This window comes from Montipora capricornis, chromosome 2, assembly GCF_036669925.1.
Source record: "Montipora capricornis isolate CH-2021 chromosome 2, ASM3666992v2, whole genome shotgun sequence".
NCBI classification, from domain to species: domain Eukaryota; kingdom Metazoa; phylum Cnidaria; class Anthozoa; order Scleractinia; family Acroporidae; genus Montipora; species Montipora capricornis.
Window position 1 is genome coordinate 36290169 of NC_090884.1, and position 20508 is coordinate 36310676.

The 20508-nt window shown below is 38.9% G+C and overlaps 2 protein-coding genes across 2 annotated transcripts; both read left to right on the top strand.

The window, feature by feature from the left end:
* The first annotated feature begins 1176 nt into the window (after positions 1 to 1176).
* On the top strand, positions 1177 to 14350 carry LOC138037238 (transmembrane protease serine 9-like). The gene is made up of 14 exons (XM_068883211.1): positions 1177 to 1310; positions 1780 to 1977; positions 2269 to 2475; positions 2984 to 3298; positions 3523 to 3621; positions 4079 to 4177; positions 7694 to 7765; positions 8040 to 8240; positions 8931 to 9137; positions 11369 to 11686; positions 12377 to 12481; positions 12844 to 12939; positions 13444 to 13534; positions 14266 to 14350. The coding sequence occupies exons 1-14, from the start codon at positions 1250 to 1252 to the stop codon at positions 14348 to 14350; spliced, it is 2154 nt and encodes a 717-aa protein (XP_068739312.1). The 5' UTR covers positions 1177 to 1249.
* A 2726-nt stretch (positions 14351 to 17076) lies between these two features.
* On the top strand, positions 17077 to 20216 carry LOC138037239 (chymotrypsinogen B-like). Its single transcript, XM_068883212.1, has 4 exons — positions 17077 to 17206; positions 18104 to 18313; positions 18666 to 18872; positions 19894 to 20216. Exons 1-4 carry the CDS (start codon positions 17077 to 17079, stop codon positions 20214 to 20216), a joined length of 870 nt encoding a protein of 289 aa, XP_068739313.1.
* The last annotated feature ends 292 nt before the right edge of the window (positions 20217 to 20508 follow it).

Genomic DNA, 20508 nt, shown 5'->3' on the forward strand with positions numbered 1-20508 from the left:
AGACCAGAAGGAAGTTTTTAGATAGTGTCGATCGAGAATAAAAAGAATTGCCATACAAAATTTGCGACATGAAGACAACATAATTTTTGTGCTACGAACATAAAAAGTTACCATCAGCGAAAAAAAACTTTGGGAGATTTTGCTAAGTTCAATTTTTCTATTGTACTTTGGGCTGCACAAGTAAATCACAAAATCGAAAAGTTGACATCGATTTCAGCGGCCGCTTGTGATCAACTTTCGTTGCGTGTTTCTAACAACTCACGAAACAAAGGATTCATCTGTGACACTTGAAATGATGGCAAGACACTGGGTTTTTGTTTTTGTTTAGTTGTTGTTAGTGTTCTTTTAACTGTTATGAAAATCTACAAGAAATGTGCGAATTCAACACAAAGATCACAATCGTGCAACCCTTGAGGTTGACCATTGTTTCTGCAAAGTCAAAATGAAAAATTCACTTTCCTAGACGAGGTTAATTATCACAAGGTAATTCCATCCTTATTGAGTTAGAAGTCGCCTTATTATTTATCAGCGTTAGAAGTGCTTTCCGATTTGGGGGCTCATTTGTTGAAATTCAAGCACGCTTCCAACAGACCTGTTTATTTTCGTGATTTATGCACGCGCTGGGAGCCTATTGCCACCACGGACTTACACTCTTACACTCATCATACAACCCGCTGATATAGTGTGTAGTGCACCGTTACAGTGCATTACCACAAAAAAAATGAAAAACTAAAATGCCTGAGGTTGCAAAGCAAACGCTTAATCGAGAAAAAACTGAGAAGAAGAAGAAAAGAAAGAAAAACGATATGAATTAACACTGCTTAGTCTCTTTCCTCACTCCCAAATGTAGGAAGGCAACAACCGTTACGTCGTCTCACTAACTAATCCACAACTAACATCAAAGAGAAGAACAACGGCTTTCTAGTGATCGACTTCTTTCCTAACCTTCATCACATATGCCTTTTTATTGACACCAATAATGACAAACGATGCATTGTATTGATTCAGGCATTTTTACCCCTCTTGAGAGTGTAATATTTCATAACTTTCCCAAGGTAGTGTGTTTACTTGAAGTAAGAAAAGCAACACCGATGCGTAAACCTCAGTGTTCCAGATGAGCAAACAACCAAAGTAACAGAATTCTCAAAATAATTGAAGTCGCAAAAGGCCCACCAAATAACATCAGAGTTGGACGTAATATATTGCGAAGATCTTCAGGTAGCTAGCGTGTGAAATCTCTTTTGCACCCATGTTCCGGCTTGTAACGTTGGGAGTCTTTGGTCTCTTATTTCCCTGCGTATTTTGTCAAGGTAAGTAGTTTGGATTCTCTCGTAAAAGTAACGACGAGAATCTTGAAAAAAAATTTTAAACTTAAAACCTTTAATTAAGCGAAAAGGGAAAGGAATTTTATGTGTATAACATAACTTGCCTCTACAAGCCCATTAAAGCCATTAAAGGTAGTAGTTTCTCGTGATTTGTGTCGTTGAGTGTTATCTATCAGAAACCCATAAGAGTTGAAACGTGTAACGCGCGTTCACAGCTTCCGAATATTCAGTGCGAACTGATTGGTTGAATGTTTCAGTGCTAACTACCATATTTGGAAACCCCTCGCTCTTGTTGTTCCAAATATGGTACTTAGCAAATCGAATATTCAGAAGCTTGTTTCCCAACACACAAGGGGCCGTTACACGTTTCAACCCTTATGGGTTTCTGTATCTATCTAAGCCCGTTCTTATATGTTTTCATATTAATTTTTCACTTTATACTTTGTTGTAAAAGGTTGTGGTAAGCGACCAGCCCTTTCTCGTGTAGTGAACGGCGAGGACGCCTCTCCGCATTCGTGGCCTTGGCAGGTATCCCTTCGTAAAGATGGCTACCATATATGCGGTGGATCACTTATCAGGCCTAACTGGATCGTGACAGCTGCTCACTGTGTACACAAAGACCCAAATCCCATGATGTACAGGGTAGTTGTTGGTAATGCATTATTTTTTCGATGTATTTTTTCTTCAGTTTGCTGGTAAGGATTAGTATGTTTGATGAACTTTATACTCTTTCATTTTTCTGGCATGGAAGAATGTTTCGAGAAGAAACATTGCTCATCACTTGGCTTGTTCGAGCGGCTGCAATAGGGGGTGACAACGAGAGGCCTTTGAATTGAGATTATCAGAGCTCTTGTCATTCCGCTGCAAAAATGTATCATTTATACTTCCGATGTTTTGATTTTCTGTCATGGTGATTCTCTCGTTCACCACATTTTTCTTCTAGGTGCTCACAGAAGGCTAGGAATAGCTGCGGTGGAGCAGCACTTTCGAGTCAAGGCAATCAACGAGCACAGCGGTTTTAACAATGAGAATTTGAAACACGATATTGCCGTCATAGAACTTAAAGGGTCGGCAAAAATAAGTGATAAAGTGTCCACAGTTTGTCTTCCAACGAAACGACCAAAGCCCGGAACCAAATGCTACGTGACAGGTTTGGAAAAAGAAAATTAACTGAAGCAGTGTCGAAGTATTACTAGTAGTGCATTGCCAACCTTACTTCTCATAATGAAACTGAGATCGTTTGGAATTACCCATTTCAATCGCAACCAAGATGGGTTGAACTGGTGGCAGTTTTCTGACAAAATCATTTTCCATATGACTTCAATTGAAACGTGACAACTCCTTCAAATAGCACTGATCACAAAAATTCTTCCGCGGCTGGAGGCTTGCCCGACGTCCTAGCAAAGCCAATACCACACGCCCTTTACGTTAATTTTGAATTGGGTTTGTTTTTGTTTTAAGAGGATTTCTAGAGAACTGAGTATCTGGAATTTTTTTCTGTACGAAATAGATGTTCCCGCGCGCTATCGCAACCTAAAAGAAGGGCTAATATTAGGTCATCTAATATAAACGTTCTGTATATTTTATGGCACCTTTAATGTAATGCATTTAATGAAACATGAATCGAAAATGGCAGTTCATTGTTTCCCAAATTGTAGGTTGGGGACTACTTTATGGCAAGGGGCCAGTAGCAGACACGCTTCAACAAGGAGAGCTACCAATAGTGTCCGATGAAGAGTGTGCTAGAAAGTACACTCGCTATGAAAGTCACACTCACCTTTGCGCAGGGAAGGGAACTTCAAGTAGCTCCGTAGCCTGCCATGGAGACAGTGGCGGGCCCCTCGTTTGTGAGATGGGTGGTTCTTGGTATCTTCACGGTGCCGTGAGTTTTGGTAAAAAGAACTGCCCAAGCACTCACTACACTGTGTTTGCACGCATAACGAGCTACCTCTCTTGGATAATGGAAAAAATAGGCAAGTAGAGTAGTAAACAATGGGTTGATTTACTGTTAAATAGACTGTTCGACATAGAAAGTAACATTGTAGAGCTGTGCTAAGCGAACTCTCTCCGGTTAGTTTGGTCGTTTTTTTTTTTTTGCGTTCTTAGTCACGGAAGTATTTGCTTTTATCAAATCGGTGTAGATAAATAAACATAAAATAAGAAATGATCGTACTTATTTATATTTTAAAACACTCAGGAGATGATGCAATTGGTGGAGAAATCACTTCAACTCAAGGAACCCCTCCTTCAAGAACGCCACCAGCGCCAGATACATCACCCACACCTACTGACTCGGGTTCGTAGACGAGCGTCAATATCTTTTCTTTGCTGTCATATTAAAGTAAAACTTTTTTCAGCGATGTATTAGCTGCATAATTGAGATCTGACGCCGATAAAAGTGTCCAATGCAAAAAGGTTGCCACTACGTTTAGGATTTAGAGCTAACTTTGTTAAATGTACTACGTAATGTTTTAAAATTTGTAAGACCGATTACCAGAAACGTCCAGATGGTGGTAAAAAATGATAATCATCATTTTAAACGCTGTGAGATGATGACGATGATAGCACTGCCCAACACTGGGTATATTCAATTATGAATTTAAGTCTAGGTAGAGTACAGATGTTTAAAAAAAAACATGGCCTCCTTTATGTGATTATTTTCACATCTATCGTTACTTCTTTTTTGTGCCAACAAGGATTGGCTCTTCATAGAGCGCCTAGCCGTTTGGTTCACTTGGTTTTTCTCTTTACAGGTTGCAAAGACGAAAAACCGTCGTACTGTGCAAAATACAAACGGTTTTGCAGTTATGTTCAGAGCTTTAAGAAAGATTGCCCCAAAACATGTAATATCTGTAAGTACTTTTTTCATCCATTTACACTGAGTGCCCAATTAAGTTCAACCTATTTATTAACTTCAGAAAGATGCTTTTATCGTTTTTAGACTCTATAGATTTGTTCCTACATCATCCTCAGAGACCCAGGGGCAGTTAGTCGGGACGATACAATGTTCGTAGTGAAAGTTAACTACAAGAACAGGAAGAGACCCTGGGCGCTTACTCTAATCGAACCAGTTCCAGAAGCGTTCGAATTCCCTGCTTCTGATTGGCCACAAAATGTTTGTGGCCAATCGGCGAAGAGAAGCAGCCGGGTGACTCTGATCTTTTCTTCCCTCATCGATCGCCATAGTTGCGTATCGCGTTCAACGAAAATTTTCACGCCGTAGAAGTTTCAGAAGTCGTACGACGAACACAGAGATGTAAAGGATAAACTTAGCGTTGTGTACTATACAAGTTAGTGAGCAAAGGTGCAGAAAGTGAAAGTCGTTCATCGCGTACCAGCAATAAAATTTTATGAAACCTTCGAAAGATCCGCCATAAACATTTATCAGAAAGTGTTTGTTGCTAAAGCTTGTAATTTTTCCGGCCTCGCTAACGTTTTGTTCAGAAACTTTCCTCGGGAAATTTTCCCCGTTGAACGCGCTACGCCTTTATGGCGATCGATGAGGAAAAACTACTTCGTGTAAGAAAAGATCAGAGTCACCCGGCCGCTCCTCTTCGCTGATTGGCGAAGTAAACTTGAAGAAAACTTTCACCACGAACATTCTATCATCCCGACTAGCTACCCCTGGGTGTCCGAGGATGTTCCTACATTTGCCCTTACGAATGCAGTCTCCCTCTCTGTTATATTGGTTTTATTTCTTGATTGTGGTAAGACTTAGCATCTTTATCTAGTTATGAAATTAAATGTATTTCTTTGATGTTTCACTTTGTTGACAGGTTGAAGAAATATTGACAAGACAAGACATCCTACTCAGTCTGACTGAAAAAAATAGAATTACTTTTGCATGAACACAAGGGAAACAAATAAAAAGGAAAGTGCCTGCATGTAGCGTTCAGTTAATAATAGTGAGACAAAATATATCTACTGGTTTAACACTGTCCAAGGAAACAACAAATAAAAGAAAAATGTTGGGCATGTCAAATTTTCTATGTGGTCTCCCCATTAGGGTATGCAAATAGCAAGTGACCCCTCCCCCCTTATCTATCAATTATTTCAACCATAAACCCCCCTCTCCCACTACCTCGCATCTACTACTAGATGTTTATAAGGTCAGTGATAATTGAAAGCTTACTATCACATACAATTGTTAGATGATTTTTGATAACTCGTAAATTGCAAAATCAGTGTATCGTGTAGACCAGACAAATGCCAAGGATCTTTAAAGCTGCAAGACCGCACATCATTGAATGTGCATTTGAAGAAAAGTGACAGGGAACAAAGATCGAAATGGAGAAAATAGAAAAAAAAGTTAATTATCTTTTGAGTAGCAATAATAATGCTTGCTATGGTAAATACTTGAACTCTCAATGAAGTGTCCTTCATTTTGATGTTTCCAACTGCGAGTGTGGAGTTATGGAACTGTCATACTTGGAAGAAAACTTATATCAAGTTTTTATATTACTGCACTGTTTTTGTTAAAATCACAAGACATGATTAATCAATAGCAGTATAGCAGTATTTGAGTTGTAAAAGTTGTATTTAGTTAGTGAGCTACTTTGAACTGCTAAACTGAGGTCAGCATTATGAGGGATTTGGTACTTCCTTCAAGATTCAAGTTGACTTTCTCCACTGGCTGGCTTTACAAACAATGTTATTGTGTTTTGTTTTTCAATTGACATGTTTAGGACACAACAAATGCCATGGTATTAAATTACTGATCAGAGTATCGGTGTGTAAAATATCTTTATACTCCATCCTATTCAACTGGGTCACAAGTCTACCTTTCTTGAATTGACTTCTTATAAATCTTGCTGAATCATATGACCCCCCCCCCCCTTATCTTTGTACCAGAAAAAAAAAACAATAGCCCCCCCCCCCCCTTCCCCTCCGGGTCCCTTACTCGTTGGGTAAACTGTAGAATGACTACAAAGTGGATCGGACGTGATGTTGTCCTCTGTTTAGGTGTCTGGGCTGTGTTCATAATAGTTACGTAGTTATGTTAAAGTGCCTCAAACCAGTTTCAACACCTTCAAGCCTGGTCATTAGAAGGATTGACAGTACAACACTTTATCACGTAACAGCAATGTTATGTTATCATATAAAACATCAATTATTGCTGAACAAGATTATTGCAGTCATTATTGGAACGTAAAAGGTTACCATGGCAACAGGAAAGCCTTGCAAAGACACCCTTTGTTTTGCTTTAGTTGCTCATACTTGGCAAACGAACTCCGTGACCCCAATTTTTTATTGCACAAAAGTGATCAGCACGCCAGGATGAAACTCTCTGCAAAGTTGAAACGTTAAAAAAAAATTGTGGAGGGGATTCAGAGTTAGTTAAGGTGGCTCTAAATCTGCTTCTTTAGACTTTGCAGAAAGTCTCACTCCGGCATGCTTATTACAATTTAGGAATAAAAAAATGGGGTCACAAAGTTCGTTTTTGAGATAAGAGCAGCTAAAGCCAAAATATGGGGTGTTTTTGCAAAGCTTTCCTGTTACCATGGTAACTTGTTACGTCACAAAAATGACTGCATCTTGTTGACCAGTAACTGGTGTTTGATAAAGTGTTGTAGTATCAATCCCTCTAATAAGAAGACCGTTTCTTTCAACAGTTGAAACTTGTTTAAGCCACCTTAAGCCCATGATTGTTGACTAACTGATTTTTCACGTAATTAAGAGACCAAAATACAAGTTTAAAACAAATTGAAAGAAAAAAATGGCCACTATGTCTATAGAGGAACCATAAATGTATCTGACCCATTCACCCCCGAGACAGAGTAAAATCGTCTGACGTTAGACAGAATAAGATCTCAGGAGGAAATAGATTAATATCATCATGCTTCCTGATTACGACACTGTTAGGAGAATCATTCTGTAATGAGTTGAAACGTTTGGAACTTCGAAAGCTAACGGAAAGTTTACGTTAGTTTGTTCTACCAAGAGGTAAGTAGAATGTATTAGCATTTCTTCCGTTATCAGCTTCAAACCCTTCCAAGGCTAGTGGTCACCAAAGAATACTTTAAGCCAATGCACTATAAAAGCCCGAAACTCAGGCCTCACATCTGAAAATGCCGAAATCAACAAAAAACGAGTCGTCCGAATGCGATGTCCACGATTCGACTCTATTCGGGTTTATTAGACAAACCTCTACCAGCCACGTGAAGACAAATGCCCAGTATCGAAACTGCAAACCCACCTAGCTGAGGCATCAATTACTTGCACTGTTTGCGCCGATTTTCAGCTGACAAACAATTCATATTTCACCACTAAATACAGGAAGCTAAGGTAATCACAGCTTTGTTTAACTGCAACAATTGTTCATCACTAATACACGTAGCCTCCGTATTACAACTGAACTAGTAGATGAGGTGTGGAATTTCAAAAAATGATCACTCTTGTCAGCTTTCTTTTTCTTTCATTTGGTATTTTACTTTCCGATGGTAAGTCTGGGCTAAAATAAAGCACCTATAAAAGGAATCATTCTTTTGTGTATGGAATTGATGACCAAGCCGGAGAGCCAGAGTTATCGAAAACGTTGAATTGTTGAATTAGTAGCAAAATGAGAAACCTTAACCAGCCATTTAATTTCACTTAAAACGTAATCACAATCATCGTCTAATATTTTTCACCTGTGTCACTCACTTACGCAACTTTTACCTTCATCGTTGCTTCTGTTTTTTTTTTGTTTTGTTTTATTCATTGTTTCTTCAACAGGTTGCGGAAAGCGGCCGTTTTCCGCTCGTGTGGTCAACGGTGTTAACGCTGCTCCACACTCGTGGCCTTGGCAAGTTTCTCTTCGTAGAAACGGCAAGTATCACACTTGCGGTGGATCTCTAATCAGACCTGACTGGGTTGTGACAGCAGCACATTGTGTCTACAGAAACCTTAATCCCAGTGGATACACAGTCGTGGTCGGTAAGATGAAATCAAGCGAGGATAGCGCTGCTGAAACTAAGAAAATGAATTCAATGAACATTGAACTTTCATTGGCAGAATGGTCACCCCACATAACGTAGCAACAACAAGGAACTAGTCGCAGATTGGCTTCTTCCTGATGTTCCCGCGCTGTTTAAGAAAAAAAAAAGAGCCTTGTTCAGGCAAAAAAAAAGAAAGAAAAACAGGAGTATAAACCACTTTCTGTCGTTGTTTTAAAGCCGATGCAAATTTGTACTCCGCACTCCACTATTAAATCAGTTTCTTCTTTCGTCACAACGACGACTCATTTTTCGCATCATGCGTCACCCGTACACAACGGTTATCATCCATTGAAATGTTAACAATGAAACCGCAACTGATAAGCTAGGAACTACTGGGGGAAGACCAGAACTTATGCAGAGAGACTGGCTCAAAACGAAAATATAATAGCAAAGAAGACTTAACGTGATTAAAGAAGAAACAAAGAACAGTGAGAAACCTGGATCCTCAAAACAAGCAGCATTGTCAATAAAGTTTTTGGGGAAAATTATGCTAGGAATAAAGAAAAAAAAAATCTAGGCTAACTACACAAGCGTACAAAGTATTCGCTTAGATTATCCCACGCAGAAAAGAATATTTTCTTAGAAGAGGAAGTTGGTCAATTGCATGAATACATTTGATTGATTCTAGGTGCTCATAGAAGAAAAGGAATTACAGACGTGCAGCAAACGCTTAATGTAAAATCAGTGCATGTTCACAGTGGCTTCAGCATAAAGCACTTAAAGCACGACATAGCGCTCCTACAGTTGGATCCTCCAGCAGATCTAAGTGATAAAATCACTACGATTTGTCTGCCTCAGAAAGCACCTGAATTGAACTCTAAATGCTACATTACAGGTAGGTTTTTCTTCTGCGTCAGTGATAATCATTTAAGTAAACGCCTTGCATTAGTTTGCAAATGACTATATTCGTAATCCAAAGGTCAAAGGTTCGAGTCCTGCAAACAACAAAGGAGCACTGAGGTTTTTTTCTCCAAGTCACCATCGAAAAGATACATCTCTTTAATTCATGGCAATAACTGCAAGCGTTGTTTGTACTTTGAGTCGAGGTATGCACGTGAACATTGGAATCTACTGAAAGTTTTGCACCTTTGCGCATTGCAGTTATTCGATCTTGTTCTGTTGGCATATGATAGGCTCATAGAAAGTTCTTGTTGTTTTTGTTGCAATTCATCATTGCATCTTAAAGTGCCTATGAAATGAAAAATATAATTTGCTTATTTTAGAGACCTTTAAAAATTATGAAATGGTGTTTTCTATTTTGGAATACCTTTTTTCGTTCCAGATATTTTCAAGATTTTGTTTAAAAAATCCATGACGTCACAAACACTGCAAATGGTTGTAATGAAACACAAAATTGAAAATATCGCTCAAAATATTAAATGGGTGTTATTCAAACTTGGCAGCAGTAATCTACATCAAGTAAGGCACAGAATGCTGTTGCCATGGCAACCATTTTTGCTGCAGGGTCTATCTAACTTAGGATTGATTTTGTCATTTATTGTCGTAATAAGACTTGTTCACTCTGGGTGAGCTTAAACACAGATGTAAAGCATTATGGGCAGCACATGCGTTACAAGTCTGACCATCTGCCTTTATTTATCTGCTCAAAATCCAAGATATTTGGTTCATTGCAGAAAGGGACTGGAAACGAGAGTGTTGCGATGGCAACATTTTACTTGGTGTCACTTTGTGCCTTACCTGATGCATATTACTGCTGACAAGTTTGAATATCATTACTTCAATATTTTCGGTGATATTCCTAGTTTTGTGATTCATTAGCCATGTGAAATGCTTGTGACGTCATCAAATTAAAAAAAAAAACGTGAATATCTCTGGAACGAAAGAAGGAATTCTAAAATAGAAAACACCACTCTTCCATCATTTTCAAAGGTCTGTAAAATAAGTTAAAGATATTTTTTACATCATAGGCACTTAAACCGAATTGAGCTCGAGAGTTTTAAGGCCTGGCCAAACGCTCGCAACATTTCAACGCAACATCTTGCAACATTGCTGCATGATGTTCCGACATGCGTTGAACGGGGTGGCCAAACGCACGCGACATTTTCATCCTTTTCAATGCAGCATGTCAATGTTCATGTGCCCCAGGCCCCTGGCGCACAGGAAGTGGACCTAAAAGTAAAAAAAAAAAGAAGTAAAGTGGTGCATTTATATAGCGCCCTTATCACAAGGTCTCAAAGGCGCTTTACAATGATCAAATTACCCCCAGCGGACTGGAAGCACATACAGGCGCAAATTGCAGCCGCTTATAAGCCGTCCATGCATGCAGGTACTCATTTTACCGACCTCGGAAGAAAGCTGAGTGAACTTTAGCGGGAAAGGCCTCCAAATATTCCAGTCTCGGCAGAACCGGGAATGGAACCCGGGACCTTAGGGTTGGAAGACAGAGATCTTACCACTGCGCTTACCCCTCAGCGCATGCCCTAGCGCAACAATTTATTGCGTGAACGTGGCCAAACAAGAACAACATCAGGCAACATCCAAAATGTTGCACGAAAAATTTGTCTGTTTTCAAATTTGAACCAACATCATCCAACATGCTGCAACACATCGCAACAGGGTTACCAAACGTGTGCAACATGTGCCCAACAATGTTGCAAGATGCGGCGTTGAAATGGTAGGAGCGTTTGGCCCGACCCAAGAAATCGAGGGTAGCAGAATGTAATGTATTTGTATATCCATAAATAAAACGTAAAAATAGGCTGTACGATACAGCATACAATCCAAAAAATTGGCCAATCGATCAAATTCACAGCGCGCGCGTGATATTAAAAGACTGTTTTAAAGAGGATTCCCTGGATTTTTGTCCGTCGCGAAGAACACCGAGACCACAAATTTGCTCATTTTAAAAGGTCCTCTGGCTTCGTATCGCGTTCGTATTCTTCCCTATCGGATCAAATGTTTATCAGGCGCATGCCCACTTTTGTCTTTAGTTAACTAAAAAAAATGAAAAGAATTAACAAAAATGTCAGCATAACATTGTTCAGAATCCTCTAAAGTCTTCACGAATATTAAAAACTTGAATGTAAACTCAGACTTTCTCTTCAGGGTGGGGTAAGGTGTCCGGTTGGGGGCCTTCCGCTGATCAACTCAAACAAGCAAAGCTTTCTCTGCGATCCGACAAGGAATGCAAAGAGAAGTACAGCAGTGCGTATGACGGGCGTATTCACTTGTGTGCCGGAGAGGGCCATGTGGGTGCGTCCGGTGGTTGTCAAGGCGACAGTGGTGGACCTTTGGCTTGTGAATTTGGAAATACCTGGTACCTGCATGGAGCTGTTAGCTTTGGTATGACCAGGTGTACTACTGCCTATTATACCGTGTTTACAAGAATCACAAACTACATCGCATGGATTTTCGAGAAAATAGGTAGGTTATGTCATTTTATAATGCAAGCTGCGAAAAGTTAAAAGTTACGCGGACACTACAGAATCCTGGCCGGTAAGTCACAGAAACAGTCTAAGTGCTCTCATAATGTTGTAAGAATTGGCATGTGCTACATCTCTGTTTACATGACTGTGAGGGGATAAGCATGCCCAGTATCTCATTATCTCAGTATCTCGGCTCAACAACTATGCCTATGTTGGTATGAGTAAGTAGCTTCTAAAATTTGGGCTATGAAACATATATAAAACATCAAAAAAAAACAAAAGTCACAACAGCAGCGGTTGAAAGGACTGCCCTAGAACTGTAGTGCTTCCTTGACAGTTTTTATAGTGCTAGAGCAAATTCTCAGCGCTTATGTGAAAATATCCCAAATTGGATCGAAAAGGGGCCGTTCTTGAGGCTTGAAAAATTCCACTGGAAATGTCTATATTAATAGGCTCTTATTAGCATATACGAAATTTTGTTTTGGACCAACTCGGATGATAAAAGTATAGCAAAAAGTATTGGTTTATACCAGAGACGGCCTATGAAAAAATGGGAAACGGTCGTGTAAAGTTCTTGTTCTTGTTAAATACATTAGAACAAAAAGTTTATTATATTTTGTTTGTTTCTTTCTTGTCTTATTTTCGGAAATATGGAAGTTGGCTTCTGTCCATTTTTCCCCCTTTTCAGGTGAAGACGGAAGTGGAGTGCACACATCGGCACCTTTACCTCTTACACCAGTCGAATCTACACCGTCAGAGATGACAGAGCCACCTCAGCCAACTGGAGATCCTGGTAATGCTATACCTAAATAATGATCGCAATCCAAGTTGTGACTACCTAATGTCAATTCTTATCTTCCTGATTGGAACGAAATTGCTTTCAACCTTTACAAGTTTTACTGCTCTTCTTAATCTTCCGTAATCCACTCACGATATTATCTCCTTCATAATGGAATTAACAATCAGTTGACCCTCAACTGACAGGCAACCTCGCCTGTCTTTAATTTATTTTAATAATGCCTCTGCATGTTCTTAGTAGTGACTGATGTTAAATATCGCTCAAGTACATCGCCTTATCGGTGTTAAAAGACATGCCTGATATTTGATTCATTTACTAAAGATTTTACAAATGTTATTACTTGTCGTGTTCTGCAGGTTGCAAGGACAAGCTATCTCATTGTGAGGGCAATGAGTATTTCTGCAACTTGATGCCGAGCTTCAAGAGGGATTGCCCTAAGACATGCAAATCTTGTAAGCTCTTTAATCCCTTAGTTTTTTTGGCCTCTTTTACAAAGTAAAGGTGAAAAAAAATTAAACACATTGGCACAATAAAAGGGACGATAACTCCAAAGTCAAACAAGTTAGAATTTTCTTTCGCCCAGAAATGCAGCTACCTATAGATATGCACCAATTTTTTGGCAAATATAAAGAAGTATCCATTGAAGCCAACTAGCTATTTGCAACAACATTGTTGGCTTTAGGATTAGGGTTGTTTTGAAGCTAGTTCTGTCTCTTTAATGGTTGTGTTTAATGAAGGAGTAAAGTTAGAACGATTTTTTAGAGCCATTTATTGCTTATATCTCTAAGTGGTTTAGAATTGAGGAGAAGGGCGTGAAGACACTTTGGGACGCTTGTCGAAGTGGTCGTACATCAAACTAGGAACAATTCTGGACATATCTTTTCACTTTGAAGCTTCGGAACTCTAAAAAAGGATCTAAGTATTTCAATTAGAAAATCATCTTCTTTAATGTACAGTCTTACCGTACTCACAGTTATCAATATCGCAATTATCATCGGTCAATATAGTATTAAAGGAGTCGTGTTACCATGAAACCAGCCAACCATGGTATGTTGTCGGTCAAATCCAGTCTCAGGTTAAATCCGTTTTTACCTAGTTTAAATTTGTGATCCTCGTTTTACCTAGGTTGAATATTTACTCTACCTAGCTTAAAGCAGCGATCAACCTCCCCAAAAGGACTGAAAAAAACCGACACCTTCCTTCCCTCAAGCTTTGTCTTACGCATCTCAACATATTTAAGTAATGTTTCGTATCATCGTATCGTATTATTCGTATCCATTCAGTCTCAACATTTCAACATATGATAGTGAGGGAACAAAAAACTGTACTATGCACTTACCGATACTTGAACTCGGACACTCCAGACCTATCGTTCTGTGTCTTCACCACTACACTACTACGACGAACATGCTTACTTCTTTTCGTCATTTACTTTAATTTGTATAATAAGTCAATTGATATCTCTGTGTAATAACCAAAACTAATCCTAACCTGACCCTAAGTTTTCTCTAGGCATAATTTAGGCTCCAAACAGGTTTCTTCAATTCATCTGAGTGCACGCGTATTCAACCTATTGTAGGTAAAATGAGATTCACCAATTTAACACAGGTAAAAACTGATTCAACATTAGAACAGATTTTGCCGGCAACAGGTACCTATACCAAAAAGACAAAATACCGGTACCACACCATAACCGTCATAGAGAGTTCTCACCTCTATATTAATGGTACTAAGTACATATTTTAAAACCTTTTATATGCTTACTTTTAATTTTACAGGTTGAGAGGTATCAGAATATTTGAAAGGAAACGCCACGAGTTTGACTCTAAATTGAAGCGTAATTCTCTCGATCTTGGTGGATAGAATGAATATTGCCGTAGAAAATAAAGTGCTTCAAAGAGCTCCTAGACTAAATTTGCCTGATTTTTTAATTTAAAAGTAGTTCTGGTAAAGATGGGTAGAGGCCTAAGGATGTCAGAAAAAATAGAGCAGAGGTTAAGTGAGTGTCCTACATACAGAGGGAATGATGGAAGATTTAGGCGAATATAAAGAAGAAACGACGATTGAATTTTGCATGAGGTTATAAGCAAGATCTTATGCCCATGATTTAAAATTCCCCTTTTAATCACCATTAATTAAATGACAAAAATATCTGCGATTTTATTAAGGCTCTCGCGCTTGAAAGGTGCACGTGATTATAGCTGGAATGGGATAATGACCCAAGAATCCATTTTCTAGCTCTTTCTAAGAGTTAGAGTGCGGTATCGCACCGCGGGTATGGGTGTTACTCGAGGTGAAAATACACAAGGAAAATACTGTTCACAGGATCTGACCAGTTGTTTTGGACTATTTGAACCCGCCCAATTCCAGTAACTCAATAGTCAACTGAAAAAAGAGGCATGAATAAGAAAACCATATAAAACTCAACAAATCTGGTAATGAAATATTGGATCTTTTTCCAACATGTTGCAAATTTACTTAAAATTCTGTAAGGCGTAATTCCCCAAAACAAGCCACGAACTCACGAATACACTGTTTTCAATAACAGGACCCTTTTCTCCCAGATTTTTCAATTTCTAATCACGTTCCTCCAAGAGAGATCTGTAATCTGATTGCCTAAGCATCAATAAATTAAAATGACAAAAAAAGACGTGCGTGTCCGGTCTTAATCACAAAATATCTAGAAAGGAAACATTTATCAACGAAGTGCAAAACCAAGAGTTTTCTGAAAGTCAGTGTGGCTCTGCCGGGTTAAAAAAAACTGCAGGTTTCTTGGGACCTGCCATTCTTCTGGATCTATCATATGTTCGGGATCTGTATGTTCTGCAAGATCCAAAGTTTCTAAAGGATCAATTGCTTTTGAAAAATTTTGAGCATCTACTGGATCACAGGTATTGTAAGAGTATAATATTTGAAAATATCGATAGAAACTCGCGAACCACAAACACACGAGCCCATATTTTCGCTGGGAAGGTATATATTGACGATCAACATCCGAAAATGATAAAACGATTAATTAGCAACTATTCACCGCAGTGGAGGTGACAAGGACAACGGATGTTCAGCAGACATTTAACGTAAAGGTGACTAGCCACCGACACTGAGGTGAATAGTTGGTTTAGTATATACCAAAACAGTGAGATAATATAATATGGCACAAAAAATGATTTTAACTCGGTTATTCCTGCAAAGAGTACCGTGCATTTTCGGGCGTAAATTCCGGGCCAATTGCTCGGAGGTGAATAGTTAACAATTATTCCATGAGCGCGCGTTGGATATGAGATGATCGATAGCCAACAAGGCGCGTAGCGCCGAATTGGCTATAATCATCTCATATCCAACAAGCGAGAGTGGAATAATTATTGTTTTATTAAAAACGCCCCCAAAATATAGAAAACTAAACTACAATAAAAATAAAAAGGCCCAAAAAATCACGCATATGCTTGCCGTGTTTGTAGATCATGATATAATGGCTTATAACCCATAATGGCTTAGCCAATCAAAACTCTCGAATTGTATTATCCAATGATCCAGTTTTTAATAACAAAGGATATCCTGAGTTTGAACAGCCAATCAGCGCGCGCGTTCAGCGCTTTCCACTGTTTTAGTGTATACTAATTCTCGGTTTTCACATGACTTCACGACCGCCATGTTGATGCCCTAAACAAAGAAAAGGCGGCCAAGTTGCTGCCCCGACCAAATCCTCCGGGAATTTAACTCTATTATTATGCAAACGCTTCCTTTTGTTTTCGTTGAAAAACATGGCTGTTGATCACGTGAGTGAAAACCAGCAATTAACAATTATTCCATGAGCGCGAGTTGGATATGAGATGGTAAATAACCAACGAGGCGCGTAGCGCCGAGTTGGCAATAACCAGTCTCATATCCAACAAACGCGAGTGGAATAATTGTTTTATTAAATTCCTTAAACTCCAAAAATTTGGAAGTATGAAATACAAGCGAAAAAAGCAAGAAAATCCAAACGAAATCAAGAAAAATTGATGAAGATGCGATGTTGTGTAATACCTTGTGGTCAGCAGACGTAGGTTCATCACAAAAACTTTTCTTGCCTTTTCGCGTACTTCTAATTAATAAACGTCGGAATTGATCCAAACTTTTTTTGGCTTTATTCAAAGAGAAATTTCGCTTTCCGGCGAAAAAAATCTTAGTTTAGCAACGCTTAACGAGATCATTTACCATATAAGTTCAAACTAAGGTAACTGAGCTGATAACCGAAATGCATTATCCGAGGTTGAGAATATAATAAAATAATTTAGTATAAATACACAGGTGATTATACAAAATCGCGCACTCTCATTGGCTCGCTATCTCGGATTATCAGCCGATAATCACCACAACGGACAAAATGGCTGCCACTAGTCGTTTTGCCACTGTAAGTGAAGATGATTTGGCGTTTTTTGTTTTTTTTTTTTCTCTTTTTTGAAATAATCACCTGTGTATTTATACTAAAACAATTATTCGCCTCAGGCTCAGTGATTATCGGTGAATATTCACCTCGACTTCGTCTCGGTGAATATTCACCGATAATCACTTCGCCTTCGGCGAATAATTGTTAAATATTCAAATAAATGGCACCCAGTCTTCCAACGCTAACCATGATTGAGAAACGTTACGAAATAGTCTTGTTTATTCATCTGCAAAATTTGTCTCCTCGACGTGTAAAGAAAGAGAATAAACACTTTTTGAAAATTTGTACAGGTGAGCAGATGTAAGTAGGATGCAAAAATACTTTGTCCTAAGTCTGAATTAAGCTATCTCCTAAAATGTTCGCTATCTTTGGTCTTGTTTTCCTTTCACTCGGAGCGGTACTGAATGCAAGTAAGACGCCCCTTTTTGACATAGAAGTGAATTCACTTTTGACTGATATAGTCCTTGTCCGGAGTAGTTTAAAACAATTTCTTCGTAGGTAAAGGCATTTTCGTGTTAAACCTTCATTTAGTCTTAAAATCCAAGGTTTGAGCCTTTACATTTTCAACTGAATTTTTAGTCAAATTTAAGTGGGTTTGTCTTAAAAAGTGAGAAGGGAAGCGATCGCATAAAAGTAGCAAACCCTGAAAGGACCACACTGTTGAGTTAAGAATTCATAAAATCTTGCAATGTGAGAAAGTATTTTTAATCCATTTTTTAAACACTGGCGAACACGAACAAAATGCATCAATAGGTTGCAGCTTCCGAAACATCTCTGGCGGTAAAAGGAAGCTTAAGTAAATTGAAGCATCTATGGAGACTGGCTATGGGTAAGGATTAATGATGATTGCTGCAGGAAATTCTCTTAATTCCTTTTGCACAAAGCCCCTTGGTAGAGTCCGAAGGCAAGGAGAGTATAACACACAATTTCCAATGGACAACTCTATGAAACACTTATTTGCCGTTTTCTGAGGATTTATACTCATCCAAAAATTTCATGCTTAAGTGAGTAAGGAGGGCTTTAAAGAGGATTGCACGAGACACAGTGTCACTATTATGAGCGATAGAGGAGGGAAAAAGGGCGAAACCGTGATTCTTTACGCAATTTTCACGGCTCTGAGAGACTGACAAACTCGGTCTAAATCAAAGCTACGACTTGTTTTATTTTGTCCTTGCGTTTGTATATAGGGTGTGGCAAAAGACCGTCCTCCTCTCGGGTGATTAACGGCGACAATGCTACACCACACTCATGGCCTTGGCAGATTTCGCTCCGTGTGAGTGGACATTATGGCAGTAAGCACTTCTGTGGTGGATCACTGATAAGACCTAATTGGGTAGTGACCGCTGCCCACTGCGTGTACAAAGACACGGACCCTAGTGGATACACGGTAGTAGTCGGTGAGATATACATTCAATGTGGCTTTGCTGATTCCGTTCTGCTCTCTGTTCTTCCCGTTCAATATTGTCTTAAAGCTATACACCAATCAAAATTCACCCTGAATTCAAAAAATTTAAGCAAAGGACTCTCGAGGGTTAAATTGTCGCTGAATGAAAGTTCATCTTTCATGTCAGTCAATTCCTTTTCTTTCCGCTTTTTTTTTTTCACTCTCTACATTAAAATACATTGTAATTAATTTGATTCGCTTCCTCTGTTTCCCTTTCCTCGACAAGTTTCTTGCATTCACATGCAGATCCCGAAGCACCATCCAAAGTAGAATAATAATATATGTCTTGCAAACTTTGTTTACAGGGGCTCACAGAAGGACAGGGACAACGGATGTTCAGCAGACTTTTAACGTGAACACTCTCATCGTTCATGAACAATTTGAAACGCGAGCCTTAAGAAATGACATTGCTCTACTAAAACTGGATCGCCCAGTCCAGTTGAGTGAAAAAGTGGCTACCGTGTGCTTGCCTGATAAAAAACCGGATCGTAGCGCAAACTGTTATATAACGGGTATGAATTAGATTGGCAAAAAATATCAAATTTCTCGGATGGCTGGAATTACTTTTTCGTTTGAAGTTGAAATGCTATTGGAATTATAATCGCTGTTATTTTGAACAGCTTAATTTTAAGTAATGTCACCTTTCTATGACCTTCTACGTAGCTTGGCTAAAGCTTGTTCCACATTTTAACTTGGATACATTAATATTCTGCGCTGCCGGAGGAATAAGGCACTTTTGAGCAGAAATTGAGAAGAATAACAGAGAATCGGTTGCACTCAGCCAATGAAAATTGAAAAACACTTATTTTAAAGAAAATGAAAAATACCTTGTGATTAATGTGATTATTACGCAATCTTTACGCATGAATAAAATGTTAAATGTGCCGAGAAATATAATGGAATGATATAGTGATTTAGCTTTGCATAATAAATATTAGAGGTTACGCTTAGGCTCCGCTCAATATTTAGGAAACTATAAGTCGCCATCAGTGCCAAAAATTACGGGGGTTTAGGTATCCGAACAGCATTTTTCAAGAAGGATAAGCGATTTTCACCATTAGACCATTCACATTGCACATTGCACAAATTTAATGGGGTCGACCTCGAACTCGGGATCGAAATATCTCGCCGACTCACTTCGTCTGGAGCAAAGTGTACTCTAAAAGTAAAAGACGCATTCCCACATTCCAGAAAACATAAAGAAAAAGATTAAATCCTCTTGAGGAAATGTAGAAGCCCAAAATCTTATCGACCTTGAACTGCACCAGGTGTCGACTGCTTTAGCCGAATCTAAAGATCCAACCTGACAAATCAGATGGACACTTAATTAATTTGGGAAGGTTTCTTCTTTTTCTGGAAGTTAAGGCTGTGAATAACAAGAGGCAAACTGGTACGAAAATGCAAATCAAAAATACATTTTACCATTGCTTTTTAAGGAAATTGCCGCGATTCCTTTTCAGGTAAAAATCGTTCTATATTTAGCTTTCTGTTGTCGTTATTTTTTTTATTGTTTTAGTTTTATGTTTTTAAAAGGTTGGGGTCGCATTAAAGAAGGCCGACCTGCTGATGCTCTCCAACAAGCCAAGATGCCCATTACACCCCACGAAGAATGCAAGAAAAAGTACAGGAAGGGTTATGACAGACAGGTTCACTTGTGCGCTGGTGAGGGTCGGGAGGGCTCAACCGGTGGATGCCAGGGTGATAGTGGAATCCCTTTTGTATGCCAAACGGGAAACACATGGCACCTACATGGAATAGTCAGCTTTGGAGAGCGATGGTGCTCAACAGTATATTATACGATTTTTACGAGGATCACCACTTATGTTTCATGGATTCAAAGCAAAATAGGTATATGAACTGTCTGTAGGTGTAAAATGTAATAAAAATGTTAAGGAGAAACACCTCATTCACAAACAGTGTCTGATGAATGGGCGAACAAGGACACGAACGAACAAAAGAGTAAGTGGAGAGACTGAATGAACAAACTGATACTGTGCTACAGTTATGTACAGATAAATAACACAAAGTAGTCGCTTCATTTAAGTCTCAATTTGAGCACAAATGCTCTACCGGTGGAGAGACAGTGAACCAGTTGAAATAGCCCGACCTTAAAGCAAGTCAAATACAATGTAATTGTTTTTTTGAAAG